Raw genomic sequence first — 13,481 nt, forward strand, 5'->3', positions numbered from 1 at the left:
ATGACGGGGGCGCGGCCATGACGTCACCTGGCAGGTTTGCCCTCATTGGCTGAACCGCCGGGGGCGTGGCTTAGTGCTCCGTCGTGAGTCCTGCTCTCAATTTTATTGAGAGCAGGAGCAACTCTCGCCCCAGCGCTGCGGCCCCCCCTCGCAGCGGGCCCTGCGCCATTGAGGGGAGGGCTCTCGGCGCTGCAGTAGCCAGCGGGGACCAGGCCTAAGTGTGCATTACACAGCTTTTTATATTTATGTTATAACAATGTGGATTTTTGTGTGTCTCTTTACACTAGCGTCTTATCCCAAGATATAGAGTACAGTGGAAAATCTTGCCGCCTTGTACATACATATGTATCATAGTCATACTTCTGCCATTTCCTGGATGCTTTACCCTTATCACATGGTCTACATTATACATCCATATTAAAATGCTTATATTTAAGACCACATCTGACATTAACAAAAAACATGCACATATGTAAATAGAGCTGTTCTGTTAACAGCACTAATTGCATTTTAAGCGGTTTATTACAAGGGACCTTTAAGTTCATAGCAGATCTAATCTCTATGCTTTTCAGACTTCAATCTATTCCAGCCTTGGAGGCAAAAAAAAAAAAAAAGTCTTAACATTAACCCAGAAAAGAGATGAACACACACACACACACACACACACACACACACACACACACACACACACACACACACACACACACACACACACACACACACACACACACACACACACACACACGATATTAAAAATAAAAGGATCAGCACCAGAGGCTTTGTATATGACAATAAGGTCCTTAAATGTAACCCATATGTTGGATGTCATCTATGAAACTTTAAAAACATCCACTTAATGTTCTCCTTTGTGTTATTCTACATGTTTGGATACAGATAAAGACCCTTTTAGTTGATACATTATAATTGCCTCACTGCCATTACTGTTACATTGTATCCTGACCCCGCATTTTTTTTTCCATTTCAAGTCCCCCCTCTCCTTGCCCCCCTCCCCCAATATTGACCTCTGTTGTGAATTACTGAAGAAGTGTCCTTATCTTAGCGACGTCTCGATGAGACTATTAATTCCGTAACAAATACAAGCATACGTTAAATATTCCATCATTTCTCTGTTCGGTGTTATTCTTCTAACTACAAGCGATTCAAATAACACCACTGGTGCTAACAATGGCAAATGGGATGTTTGCATGGGCCGATGCTTTGGGCTTTCACTCTAAAAAAAATAAAATTAATCGGAATAGGGTAGTGGACTTTCACCTTTAAAATGTTCTTAATCTTTCTACCCATGCCTCCAATGTAATACTGAATATCAAACCCCCACAGTTACTGGAAGGGAGGAGGCATTATGACGTTTGAAAAAAAAAAAAAAAAAAAAAACCCCAGATAAAATAAAAATTTAAAAAAAAAACGCATAAACTAAACACATGCAAGGAAGCATTCAGCTGCATTTTCCCATGATCGCTCCTGAACTTAAGGGACCTCTGCCTCCTGTCTAACCCTATCCATCTGAAAGCCTAGCAGTCCCTCACTGTCACACAAGACCATTGGTGGCCAACTCCAGTCTTCAAGGGCCACCAACAGGTCAGGCTAAGGATATCCCTGCTTCAGCACAGGTGGCTCGATCCGGGGCTTTGTCGAACTGAGTCACCTGTGCGGAAGCAGGGAGATCCTTAAAACCTGACCTGTTGGTGACACTTGGGGACTGGACCTGTATTACAGTCATTGCCTGATCTACTTGCAAATAATAATAATAAATAGTAATAAATAATAAGAGAAGAAGATGCCTCTAGCGATAGCGTGGTGTTGTACTCCCCTCTAGTAAGGTATGCAATTAGAGGGAGCAAGTACATAACTACACCCCCTCTTTATTACTTACCTTGCTAGTGGGGTGTACAACCCCATGCCATCACTAGAGGCAAGTAAGGTAACCAATAAAGAGGGAGTATAGTTATGTACGTGCTCCCTCTTAATTGCATACCTTATTAGAGGGGAGTACAACTGCGCGCTATCGCTAGTGGCACCTTCTCTTATTTGTACTCACCGTTATATATTCGCACTTTGTGTTTCATGTCATATTGTCCTCACTCGTTTTACATTGACTTAAGACTTTTCATTGTATTACATACTGACCATACATCACTCATTACAACCCTTGCGGGGTCGCTATCCAACGCAGCTACTCTACTTTGTGCACAAATTGCCAACCTTCTGCCCGTTTGCAGCTATCCTCTGCAAGTTTCGTTTTTGTTCCACTAATCTACTAGGAGAATTCCCTTCCCATTGATATGCGTTGTGCGTGCATCTAATGGGGGGGTTAGAGGGGGGGGGGCTCTTCTCTGCCTACTCTCCCCCTCTTAGGAGAGATCTCTAGGCAAGGTCATTCCTTTTATCCCTATTTTCACGATCATGAAAGATTTAGAAAAAATGACTTGTGTTGCCGAGGTTCTGGAATAAATTGACACTTTATGGGTTTAATGTAAGTTGGAATATTATCCTGACGTGCAGAATCTAGGGCTTGATTTTTGGATTGTGTTCCTTTTTTTGTGTTGTTGCCTTTTTGGCAGTGTGTAGCACTTTGTTTTTACAATATTTGTAGTGTGTAGATCAGTGTGCGGGTCTTCCTTGTCCCCCTTCCTCCTGGGTTTACCCCTCATTCTGGGGGAGTATTTGTGTGGGTAGATGCATCTTGAAAGTGCCCTGTGCAATATGCTTTATGAGCCTTGTTTGCTCTCTTTACATTAAATTGCAGTGTCACAGCTGTTTATGAGTGCTGCAGGTACTCTTAATTTTATTATCCTAACGTAGCACAAGCCCTGATCCAAAGAACAGGTTTGGAGATTTTTCCCAAGATGTTTCTAATGTTTAAAAACATCCTGGAATTTAATAACAAAAAAAGAACACATGATTTGGGAATGTAGTTCTTCTCTATAAAAAAAAACTGGTCCAGGTAACTTCCCTACTTGGTCTTCTATAAACAAGAACACCTTCCATCAGTTTACTTATGTAACCTTGTATTATTTGTCATCATAAATCTTTGCCCAGGACATACCGGAAAACGAGAGGTAACTCTCAATGCATTACTTCCTGACAAAACATTTTATAAATAAATAGTATTTGGGGTTTTACTTTGCATACCAGCATCTATGCCTTCTCAGTCTGACCACCAAAGTAGCTTTTGAAACCAGCCAAGCCTAGAAGACAGGACCTTGAGTCTATTTAGTCTAGAGCAGTGTTCTTCAACCAGGGTTCCAAAGAACCATTGCGTTCCCCAGGCATTCCTAAAAGGTTCCCTACAATTTTCCGGTGGTTGTAAATTCTTCTGTATTTGATACAATTTTCCAATGCATCTGATCTCAGACACGCTATTAGAGAGGGTTGGGGTTCCTTACAACGTATATGATCTCAGACACGCTATTAGGGAGGGTTGGGGTTCCTTACAACGTATATGATCTCAGACACGCTATTAGGGAGGGGTGGGTTCCTCAGAATTTCAGTTAGGGTTCCTTAACCAAAAAAAGGTTGAAAATTGGTTTACAGTGTCTTGAAATGCCAGTTTCCAAGAGTACCGGGCAATAATTCTAGGAAAACTGTATGAGGGAAAACAACATTTCATAACTCATCTACACCATTCCAGTTTTGTTCAAAATAAATTTAGGCTCATTGAGCCATTGGACAAACCTTGAATGTACATCACACTCAGGATGTTTTCTCACTTTTTAACAGCAGTGTTAAGTCGCACACACACCTGGATAAATGCATCCAACGGCTTGATTACTATTCAAATATAGATGTCTGTTTAATTGGCTTGTTGATGTTTTGAGATACAAGTTTGCCTCTTTGTAGGTTCTGATTCACAGAATAAGGGCCTGTATGTCCCTAAAAGCTCACAAAAAGTAACCAACAATCCTCTTCATCCAAGCAAGCATTTGTATGTGTTAACTATAGATGGGCGAAACGTTTTTGGGGATTTGGATCCGCCGTTTCCATTGGTCCACGGATTTCCACAAAATTAGTCTCAAAAAAGGGCGATTCGTGTTTTCCCGGATTTAAAAAAAAAAAATGTTATTACGTACAATTCAATCCGTGGATCCCGCAATCCACTGGCGAATTTTAACAGTCCAATCTGCGGATTCAGCACTCGGCTCGCGTATTGCTGAATCCGGACTGGGTTGTTAAAAGCCACCAGCGGATTGTATCCAATGGCGGGTTTTGGACTCATGCGCACAGACTGAAAATCAAACAAAATCAGCCGACGGATTTTACAGCGCGGAGCGGATTTTGAATGGAAAGCTTGGGAAATTCCGCAAAACGGATTTTGACAGTTGTGCCCGTCCCTAGTGTCGACTTAATTATTAAATCACCAACCTATCTTCCTCTTTGCAAAAAAAATAATAAAATTAAAATGTATCCAATGCGTTGGGGTTGGCGTATGGTTTGTGATAGAAGCAACAACAGTCATAACACAGGAAGCAGCAGCGCAAACTTCCTCCCGTATATAATACGTATAGAACACCTAGGGATAACAAATTACCAAAAAGTAGAAATAATACATTGGGATTGTGTCGACATGTGTATAATAATCCATCAGAATTCAAGAAACAGAACAGCCTTAAGGCCGTGCATTCCTGCCGGTGCAAAGGTTTGGCTTATATTTGGGCTGTGTGTGTGGTCTCTCTATTCCTGTGCCAGGTCAATATAATTTACCAAACTATTCCTGCACAGAGCATCAGCTGTAAGATTACATGAGCCGGGATAAAACCATGTACTTGACACATTTCCAAGTGGATGCCAATGACATACTGCAGCCAACACAAAAAAAAACAAAAAACAGTGCTACACCCTAGGGCAGTGGTGCGCAAACGAAAGGGCGCGCGGGAGAATTTCTGGGGGGAGCCCGGTGGTTACAGAGGCCCCGCGCTCTTCTCCACGGCATTTAAATTAAATGCCGGGGGAGGCGTGAGGCCTCTGTAACTCACTTGTCTGCTGCCAGCCTGGTCTTTGGCGACGCATCGCCATGGCAACGCGGCGTCACATGACCCGATGGGCTTACGTGACGTCAAATGACCCGCGACGCCATGCCATTGGGAGGGGGGGGGAGCCCCGCAGCTCAAGAAGTTTGCGCACCCCTGCATTAGAGTGACCAGGCCTCGGATGGGAAGGAAAAGAGGTTCTCTTACCGCGGACACTTTGTTGACCACATCTCTAGCTACCGCCAGCCCTTGTGCAAAGGTACGAGCTGCCACGAAGGCCCGGGTTACTTGCAGCTTCAGTTTCCGTGGTACATCTCCAAATGGCTTGAGCTGGTCTGTGTACTTGCTCACACATTCCAAGTACTCGTCTGTGAAATGGTACTGTGGATTGACCAGTCGGAACATGCGTTCTAGCAGCCGTTCCCAGAAGTCACTGAGCATTTCCTCCAGGTTTACGTTCCCACCTACGTAGTACTTCTTTAGTTCCACAAAGAAATCTTTAAATAGCTCAGAGTTCTGCATGTATAACCGTCCGTAAGTCCGCACAAACATGTCATTTAAGGAGTTTTCAGCGTTTTGAAGAAGTTCTTTGAAAAATTCTGAGGAATTAAAATGTTTTAAATATATTAGTCATTTCATTAAAGTGCAAAATATTTTATTATATTCACACACACATACACACAAACACACTTTTTTGTGTTGTACCTGGTGCTGCATGTACTCCGCAAGAGAACCTGATATTATTTGTATGTGGTGAATGCAAGTTCATTTTTTTGTATTTTAAAATCAACAAAAAAAAATAATGGCACAATGACATCAAGATACATTAATGTCACTTGTAGCTTGTCTGGTTTTTTTATTTTATTTTTATTAATCAACATCAAAAAGTAACACTACTAAGCATTTGTAAGTAATTACACTTTTTAACATTTTTTTTTTTTTTTTTTTTTAACACTTACTGAAAATATTTTAACTGGTAAAAAAAATACAGCAAATTTGTCTAAAATAGTGCTAAACATTTTTATGACTATTTTAACAGTCTTGAATTAGCATATCAATGAACTGCAGGTCACAAGCAACTCAAGTTAAACACTAGATACTTCTCATTTTGATTTCTGTTCTCTTTAGACTAATATTAAAGAAATAATTGATATTTTAAGGAATCTGTTTCTCTTTACTCTAAAAAGAGATGTCAAGTCAAATAAGAGGGGGTGGGGGGAGACAAAAAATAAAGCCTAGGATTTGAAACCGTGTTAAAATGCATCAAGAATGTCAGAGTTTAGGTTATAGGCTTCCATTGCTTTAGAGAAACAAAGACTTTGCAACGTGACATGTCTGGAAAACCTGAAACATTCTTAGAGTGCCTTGTTACCAAAGCCAAGTGGTTTGCTGCCTAAACTCACTGTACATAATATCTCTCAGGAGTACAACAGGGTGGATTAAAGAGGAAGAGAATTATTTTTTTTTGAAAAGTTCCTTCTCCAAGACCAGTGGGGGTCTAGTTCTCATGATGACTGGCATTTCCTGCCTGGGGGAATTTTGGGTCTAGCTTAATGTTCCGGATGGTGTGTAGGTACAGATTCATCCGAAAACCCCTTCATTCTGAAAGGCCTGCCTTCATTTTAATGCCGAAAATAGATTTTTCATGCATTTTTATCTCCCACTTCTACCCCTGCTTCAGCCCATGTGGGGAAAGAAAACCCACCCATTGCTGCTCCAAGTTATATTTTCTTCGTGATAAAAAAAAGAAAAGAAAAAGAAGACCATCCAAGGATGGCTGCAAACATGGATAATCATTCTATAATGTAACCCGGTCACTTTGCAATGGAATATGTGACCTGGGTAAGGTTCCCCCAATTTCGGATAAAGGACCATTGCGCACGTTTGGTTTCTGGTGGCGGGAGGATGTCATGTACTTGCAAATTAAACCAAGTACAGCTTTCCAAAAAGTTTTTGTAACCCGTTACCATAAAGTAACATTTTCTACAAATTGTCCACACCAGGAGTGGTCAACTCCAGTCCTCAATGGCCACCAACAGGTCAGGTATTGGGGATACCTCTGCTTCAGCATAGGTGGCTCAATCAGTGGCTCAGTCAAAGACTGAGCCACCGATTGTGCTAAAGCAGGGATATCCCCAATACCTGATTTGTTGGTGGCGTTTGAGGACTGGAGTTGAGCAGCATATGTCTACACCCAGCATGCAATGTAAATATGGGTGGTCACAACAGCTTCAACCAAGAGGCAAAAAAAAAAAAAAAAGCCGGAGAAAACCCAGATATGTTGGAGATTTCAATGTGTGCGCCTTTGAACAAGCAGTTAATGACTTCCTTCTATTTACAAGAGTCAAGATAAAAGAAACAGATGTCATATTAAGATGACTTAATTCCCGATTAAGTGGCTAACCTTAAATGGCCAACCTATCTAAACAGAACGCGAGGCAGCCAAAGAGCCATAAATCCGACCCTCGCTAGCATATCCGATTACATGTATGAATATGGTCAGCGCCGGAACGTACTTCACAAAAGGTCATTCCACCAGAGGCCCCGAGAACCACATGTACGCGCACAAAGCCTGGTGAGATGTTGCAAAACGTTCCTCACCGTTGCAACATTGTGTCACACAATAGGAGAGGCCTGGAAGCCTGATATCTGATAGGGCAGATGTGCTTAAAATTAGATCCGTAGCTCTGGGGAGCAAGAATAAAAGGGTCTGCATTTTATGCACCATTCTTCATTACCCAACAGTGACATTAAAGATGCAACCCCAGCCGTTTTTTCGTTTTCATTCTTATTTCCATACAGGTTTGAAGCATGGGGTTTCTGGAGCTGAACCCCGTTCATTTCAGCTTCAGGAGATACTTGCCTCTGAAGGGGGTGCCGGTTTCGCCTACAGCTCTGCCGTTTTCAGCTCTCGTCACATGGACCAATAAGAAGCCGCGCCTGATGACGTCACAGCTTCCTATTGGCCCACAGAGCCCGGCAGCTTTGAAATGCAGACGTAGTGAGCCCCAGCGTGGCCTCCGTCACCCCCTGCAGAGGTAAGCATCTCCGGAAGCAGGGGGTCCCCGAAGCTGAAATTAATGGGAGACCCCCTGCTTCAAACCTATATGGAAAAATTGAAAAATCACTTTGGGGGCTTCAAAATGTTGTTTTCCAAAGTTTTGTTAAATACACAATTGTATATAAATCCAGATTTACATTGACAGAGGTTGACGGCCTTCTACACACTGAATACATGTGCAATCTTAATCTTTAGCTAGAATAACACAACAGTTTTAAACTGCTTTGCTTAAACGTATCCCATATGGCAAAGAACAAAAAGTAGTACTGTATATGGTATTCAAGATTTGTTGCGAGAACCAAGAGAAGAAATACATGGGGGGGGGGGGGGGTTCTCCCTCTCTCCTAAGTCTGGACTTTCTGGTTCTATAAATTAACACCTTTTGTCTGAATCACTAAAACAAAGTCTACACACACACACACAAGGATTACTTTCTTATTTTGCTGTGCTGTAAAAACATGTTTTATAGCTGCACGACAAATAAGCCACACTCATTAAATCACCACATCAACAGAATTCCCATGAAAATCTGTCAAACGCAAACATTTTTCTAGGATGACAAATCATCGTTTTCTGCACTCCCTGAGCACAAACAAGCAGTGTTCCCTAATCGTGCAGGTCCTTCCCCACCCTGCTAATCCGGAGGTACATTCTTTTTTCGGGCACAAAAATAGGACTAGCATTTGAATGAAACCCTTTCGCTGCCAGAAGGGCCTGTAACATGTTCGGTGGTGGTGGGGTTTAACCCTTTTAGTGCTGGGGGGGGGTGTCGTGGTGTCTGCGTGCCACGGCCCCTCTGATCACGTGACTGCAGCGGCCATTTTGGAGTTAATGGAAGAGCAGGGATCCTGCTCCATTTCCTCACTGGCTAGATCACGTCCTGGGCTCCATGGGGAATGTCGGACACGATCTAACCCAAAGTTAAAGTTAACAACCTTATTTCTGCTTGTGTCCCCCTTGTCATGTCACAGTTGGGCAAGGGGCGTGAACAAACCCGCATCGTCTCATCACTAACGTCACCGACATCAACATGTTCCTCATTCAGAGGGGGAAAGGGGGAAATGTCCAGACTTTCAATTTAGCAAATCTAAATCCCACTTGTGAGCACATGCGCATGTCTCAGACAGCCCTGCCTACCCTCATTATCTCCCAGCATACAGTGCTTCCACTGCAGCCAGGGATTCTGGGTAATGGCCTGCAAATGAGCACTCGCAGTGTCACTTTCTACTTCTTGCCCATTTCAACATGGACCCCTGGTGTCACACCGATTGCTCATTTGCATGCCGACACCCAGAATCCTTGGCTGCAGTGGAAGCACTGTATGGCAAGAGATAATGGACAAAGGCAGGGTGGTAGACCTGTGAGACATGCAGCTGTACCCACAAAACCTTATTTAAAAACACACTAGAAATATTTAGACTGCAAGAAACCTTCCGTTTAACCTGTCAAACATACAGCCATTGCTTTCATTTGGTTCCACATGGGTCTGCAACTTCAAAAATTATTTGGACTATAAAGCACATCGATATTCAATGCGCGGCCATGCTTTGTCTGTGTACTGTTCTTTGTTTCTCACATAGGAGCGGGTCCCTGGAGGAACACTCCACCCTGCAGCTGGTTCTACACAATAAAACGTCAACCTGGAGTTTGATCTTGACAGATAAAAGGGAATAGGAGGGAGGGTGGGGGGGGGGGGGGGGGGAGAAGAAACAAAACACACCAGAGTTTGGGGTTTTGGTTTCATCTTACATGCAAACAAATCCATATCCAATACTTGTCCTCTCTTGAAAGTCAGAGGGGAGGGAAAAACCTAATTTCCTTTATTGCATGCAACTTCATTTACTTATGCTCTCTGGGGGCAGCAAAAATACTCGTTTAGACAAATAAATAAAAATAAATAAACTTTCCAAAGTGTGCTGACAAATAAAAAATAAAAAAAAATAAGCTGTGAACATATTTATTGCAGCTTGTAAAAGGAAAGACACACAAATAGATTAATGACAAATGGTTTGGCTTTTATTTGCAAGATCCTTACAATGGCTCCCCACTGGCTGTTTGGGTGTCAGTAGCGACATGGCAAATTACCCAATATGGTGTCATTCAAAAATATGTAGAACGTGGGCAAAATTATTGATGGAAGTTATTGGATCCCATTCGGCTTTAAGAACCTCTTGGAATTCGGAGTGCTGTGAAAGTAGCAATCCGTGTTCCTTTTATTTCTTTATATTAAACCTTATTTGAAAAAAAAAGAGGGGGTGCCCCGGGGGCATTAAAGTGGCCCTCCAAGCTACAGGGGGGGTAACCTCCGATGCCAGAGATGTTTCATTTTTAAATTCCCTTACAAGGATGCTGGTCAGGGAGAAACAAATATGGCTAACGGGGTCAGCCTCACTCTGCCAGCCAATAAAAAGCAGGGACATGGTGCGGTGGATGACACTGCAGCTTCTGATTGGGTAATCCTGCAGCCATTTTTGGGGTTTTTTTTTCGTGCAAGTAAAATTAAATGATATATAAAATGCAGGAAATCCGGTACTTGCAGGAACGTATAACTTTTTGATCATTTTTTTTTATATTGCAGCATCAACGTTTGTCCCATTGCAGGACCTCTCTCAAGATAAGTTCCTGCAAGTGCCTGAGATACATAGATATACGCACACGGGGAACCCTGGCGCTTTGAGTGCCATGGTGCATCTCCAGAGGACCAATGCGGAGTAGCCTCTAAAGATAGAGAAAGAATGTATAAAAGGAATACGTTGTGTGTATATTAGACCAGGTGTGCGCAAACATCTTGCAGCACCACCCCTCCCCCGCCCACACGCTCTCTTCCGTTGTCGCGCCCCCCCCTTACCTCGATGCGGCGTCAAATGACGACACAGCAGGGTCGTGCGATGTCCCGCGGCGGCATTTGGCGTCACATTACCATGACATGACCCTGCGTTGCCATGGTCATGCGTCCTGAAGCCGGCTGAATCTCGGTAAGTAGAGGTTGCAGAGGTACCCCGGCATTTAATTTAAATGCCTTGGGAGAAGAACGCAGGACCTCTGCAACCGCCCGCGCCTATAATTACTGAGCCCAATATATCAACCAGATTTGGTCATGAACCATCAAAAACGTCAGGAGAGAGCATTGGCTCTCATTACCAGCTCCCAAGTCGTACATCTGGCCAACCATACTTTTTATAGCCAGCCCCAAAAGCCCAGTGGAGAATTACGACTGCATCCAGGTGGTTGTAATCAGAGGCAGCCAATCAGAGCTCATTTTGGGTCCTGTGTTTTATGAGGTCACCAAAAACCTCTGTCAGTCTGAGCCATTAAAACACCAGCGCGCCGAAGTGTTCTGACTTCTACAGCACACAATGCCATTTTCCCCCCCATCAAACATAAAACCATGTACATTTTAAAATAAAAAAATTGTGAATTTTTCACGCTTAAAGTGGGGCATTTTTACAATTGCTTTAAAAGCAGCAAAACGGGAAATCTTATGGGTTTTTTTTAAATAAGCAAGTTCTGTAGCATTGGAGTGGTTTTTTTTTTTTTTTAATTATTATTATTATTTAACTCAGTCATCTTTAAAGCGTCCTTTGATCTCTACAGCAGAATTTAGCCCACCTCGCCAGCAGTGCAAGATCTTTGTAACACTTTCCTGTTTCTGATCATTTGTTGCCAATGTTCAACAGTTTGAGCTGCAAACTAGAACAATAGATAATGTTACTTTAGTAATATAAGGATACAATGTAGCTGCTGAGTTACACTGACTGAAGGATTGATTGAAACTGAAAGGCAGTCAGGTCAGTTTGTTAAGGCTTCAAGTAGCATTTTGACAGATTTATAACAAGAGCACCAAACCATTGTCGGCTTAGGTAAGAAGTACAATTATACTGCTACTGGCAGCCCCTTCAGGAGTATGCATCTCAGAAAGCAGGAGAGTACCCGGAGCCCATTAATACGGTTCAGCTCCGGAACCCCCCTGCTGGAACGGGCAAGGAATAACAAAAGAATGCTTTAATGCAGGGGGGGAGGGGTGCTCAACTCCAGTCCTCAAGCCTGTCAACAGGTCAGGTTTTCAGGATATCCCAGCTTCAGCACAGGTGGCTCAAGCAGTCCTTGCTTCAGCACAGGTGGCTCAAGCAGTCCTTGCTTCAGCACAGGTGGCTCAAGCAGTCCTTGCTTCAGCACAGGTGGCTCAAGCAGTCCTCGCTTCAGCACAGGTGGCTCAAGCAGTCCTTGCTTCAGTAGTGCTGAAGCGGGGATATCCTTAAAATCTGACCTGTTGGGGGGCGGGGGGCTTGAGGACTGGAGTTGAGCACCCCTGATGCATAACAGCTGTTCAATAGGGATTTCAGTACTGCAAAAGGCACAGCCACAGAGAGCCCACCTTGCGGTTTGAGTTTTACATGATACGGTGGAGAAACAAACAGGAAATGATGCTGGTGTGATCAATGTGATCTCAGAGATCAAGCCCACAAAGGGATCATATAGAGATCAGCAACTCGAGGGAATAAAATTAAGAAACGCACCAAACATACGTAATATCTTATTGTCATTAAATGCCTATTTTGTTTCCTCGAGCCTTTATATGCACTAACTTTTAGTTTAGTTACCGAACGGCACTTTTCTTTATCTGTTTACTAGCAGAAGGTGATATTTAATTCAGCATGGATACACTGGTACTAGTGCCCGCTGTCACTCCGCTCCGGCCAAATCTTACATTTGCACAACTAGACAGTGCCAAGAAATATATATATTTACCAGCCAAGTCAAACTGTTTAAAATGTCATTAACAACATTTTGATAATCTGCAATACTGGCTTTAAAGCAGCCGTCCAAGCTGCCTTTTTCCCCCTTTAATATGTGCATCAATACAATCCACACAATGATAAGTAATTAGCTACGTTGCAGATAGATCTGTTCTCCTGTGCTCGATCAGCAAAGATTTGGCTCGGGGGTTCACTAAATGGCTGCCAGTGCAGCAGAAGTGGACCAAAGATGCAAAGTTCTGTGGGGAAGATCATGTGACCAGGCAGGCACTAGATACAATTGGTGCACTGCTAGTGAGAGGGCAGGGCTCAAAAAGGGGTGTGCCAGAGCCTGTTTCAGAAGAGGAAAGGGGCGACACTTGTAAATGGTTGATATAGGAACAAAAAATGCTTGTTACATTATAATACATTTAAAATGTAGTTCAGAGTTGTTTAAAAAAAATGCTACAAGTATTTTCTCATAGTACAGAAATTTATTTAAAAAAAAACACATGTAGGATAATGCTGTGTCTGCAGCTTTAATTCCCAAAGTGATTACACACCGACTACCAGTTATTAAAGAAAACATGGGTGTGTATTCAGGATTTGCACACACCCTCTATCTGGGATGCTTCTATAAACTCCTAGGGCTTTGCTGATGGGACTCCCACAGTTCGGGTGTGTGCAAAATTCAGG

At 42.9% G+C, this 13,481-nt stretch overlaps 1 protein-coding gene across 1 annotated transcript in view; it reads right to left on the reverse strand.

The window, feature by feature from the left end:
* Positions 1-13,481, reverse strand: part of GPC4 (glypican 4) — a 90,877-nt gene that overhangs the window by 23,717 nt on the left and 53,679 nt on the right. Inside the window, exon 3 of the mRNA XM_075573173.1 lies at positions 5,196-5,587. Coding sequence (XP_075429288.1) covers positions 5,196-5,587 — 392 coding nt within the window. The remainder of the gene's footprint in view (positions 1-5,195; positions 5,588-13,481) is intronic.

Source organism: Ascaphus truei, chromosome 16 (assembly GCF_040206685.1).
Source record: "Ascaphus truei isolate aAscTru1 chromosome 16, aAscTru1.hap1, whole genome shotgun sequence".
Taxonomy (NCBI): Eukaryota; Metazoa; Chordata; class Amphibia; order Anura; family Ascaphidae; genus Ascaphus; species Ascaphus truei.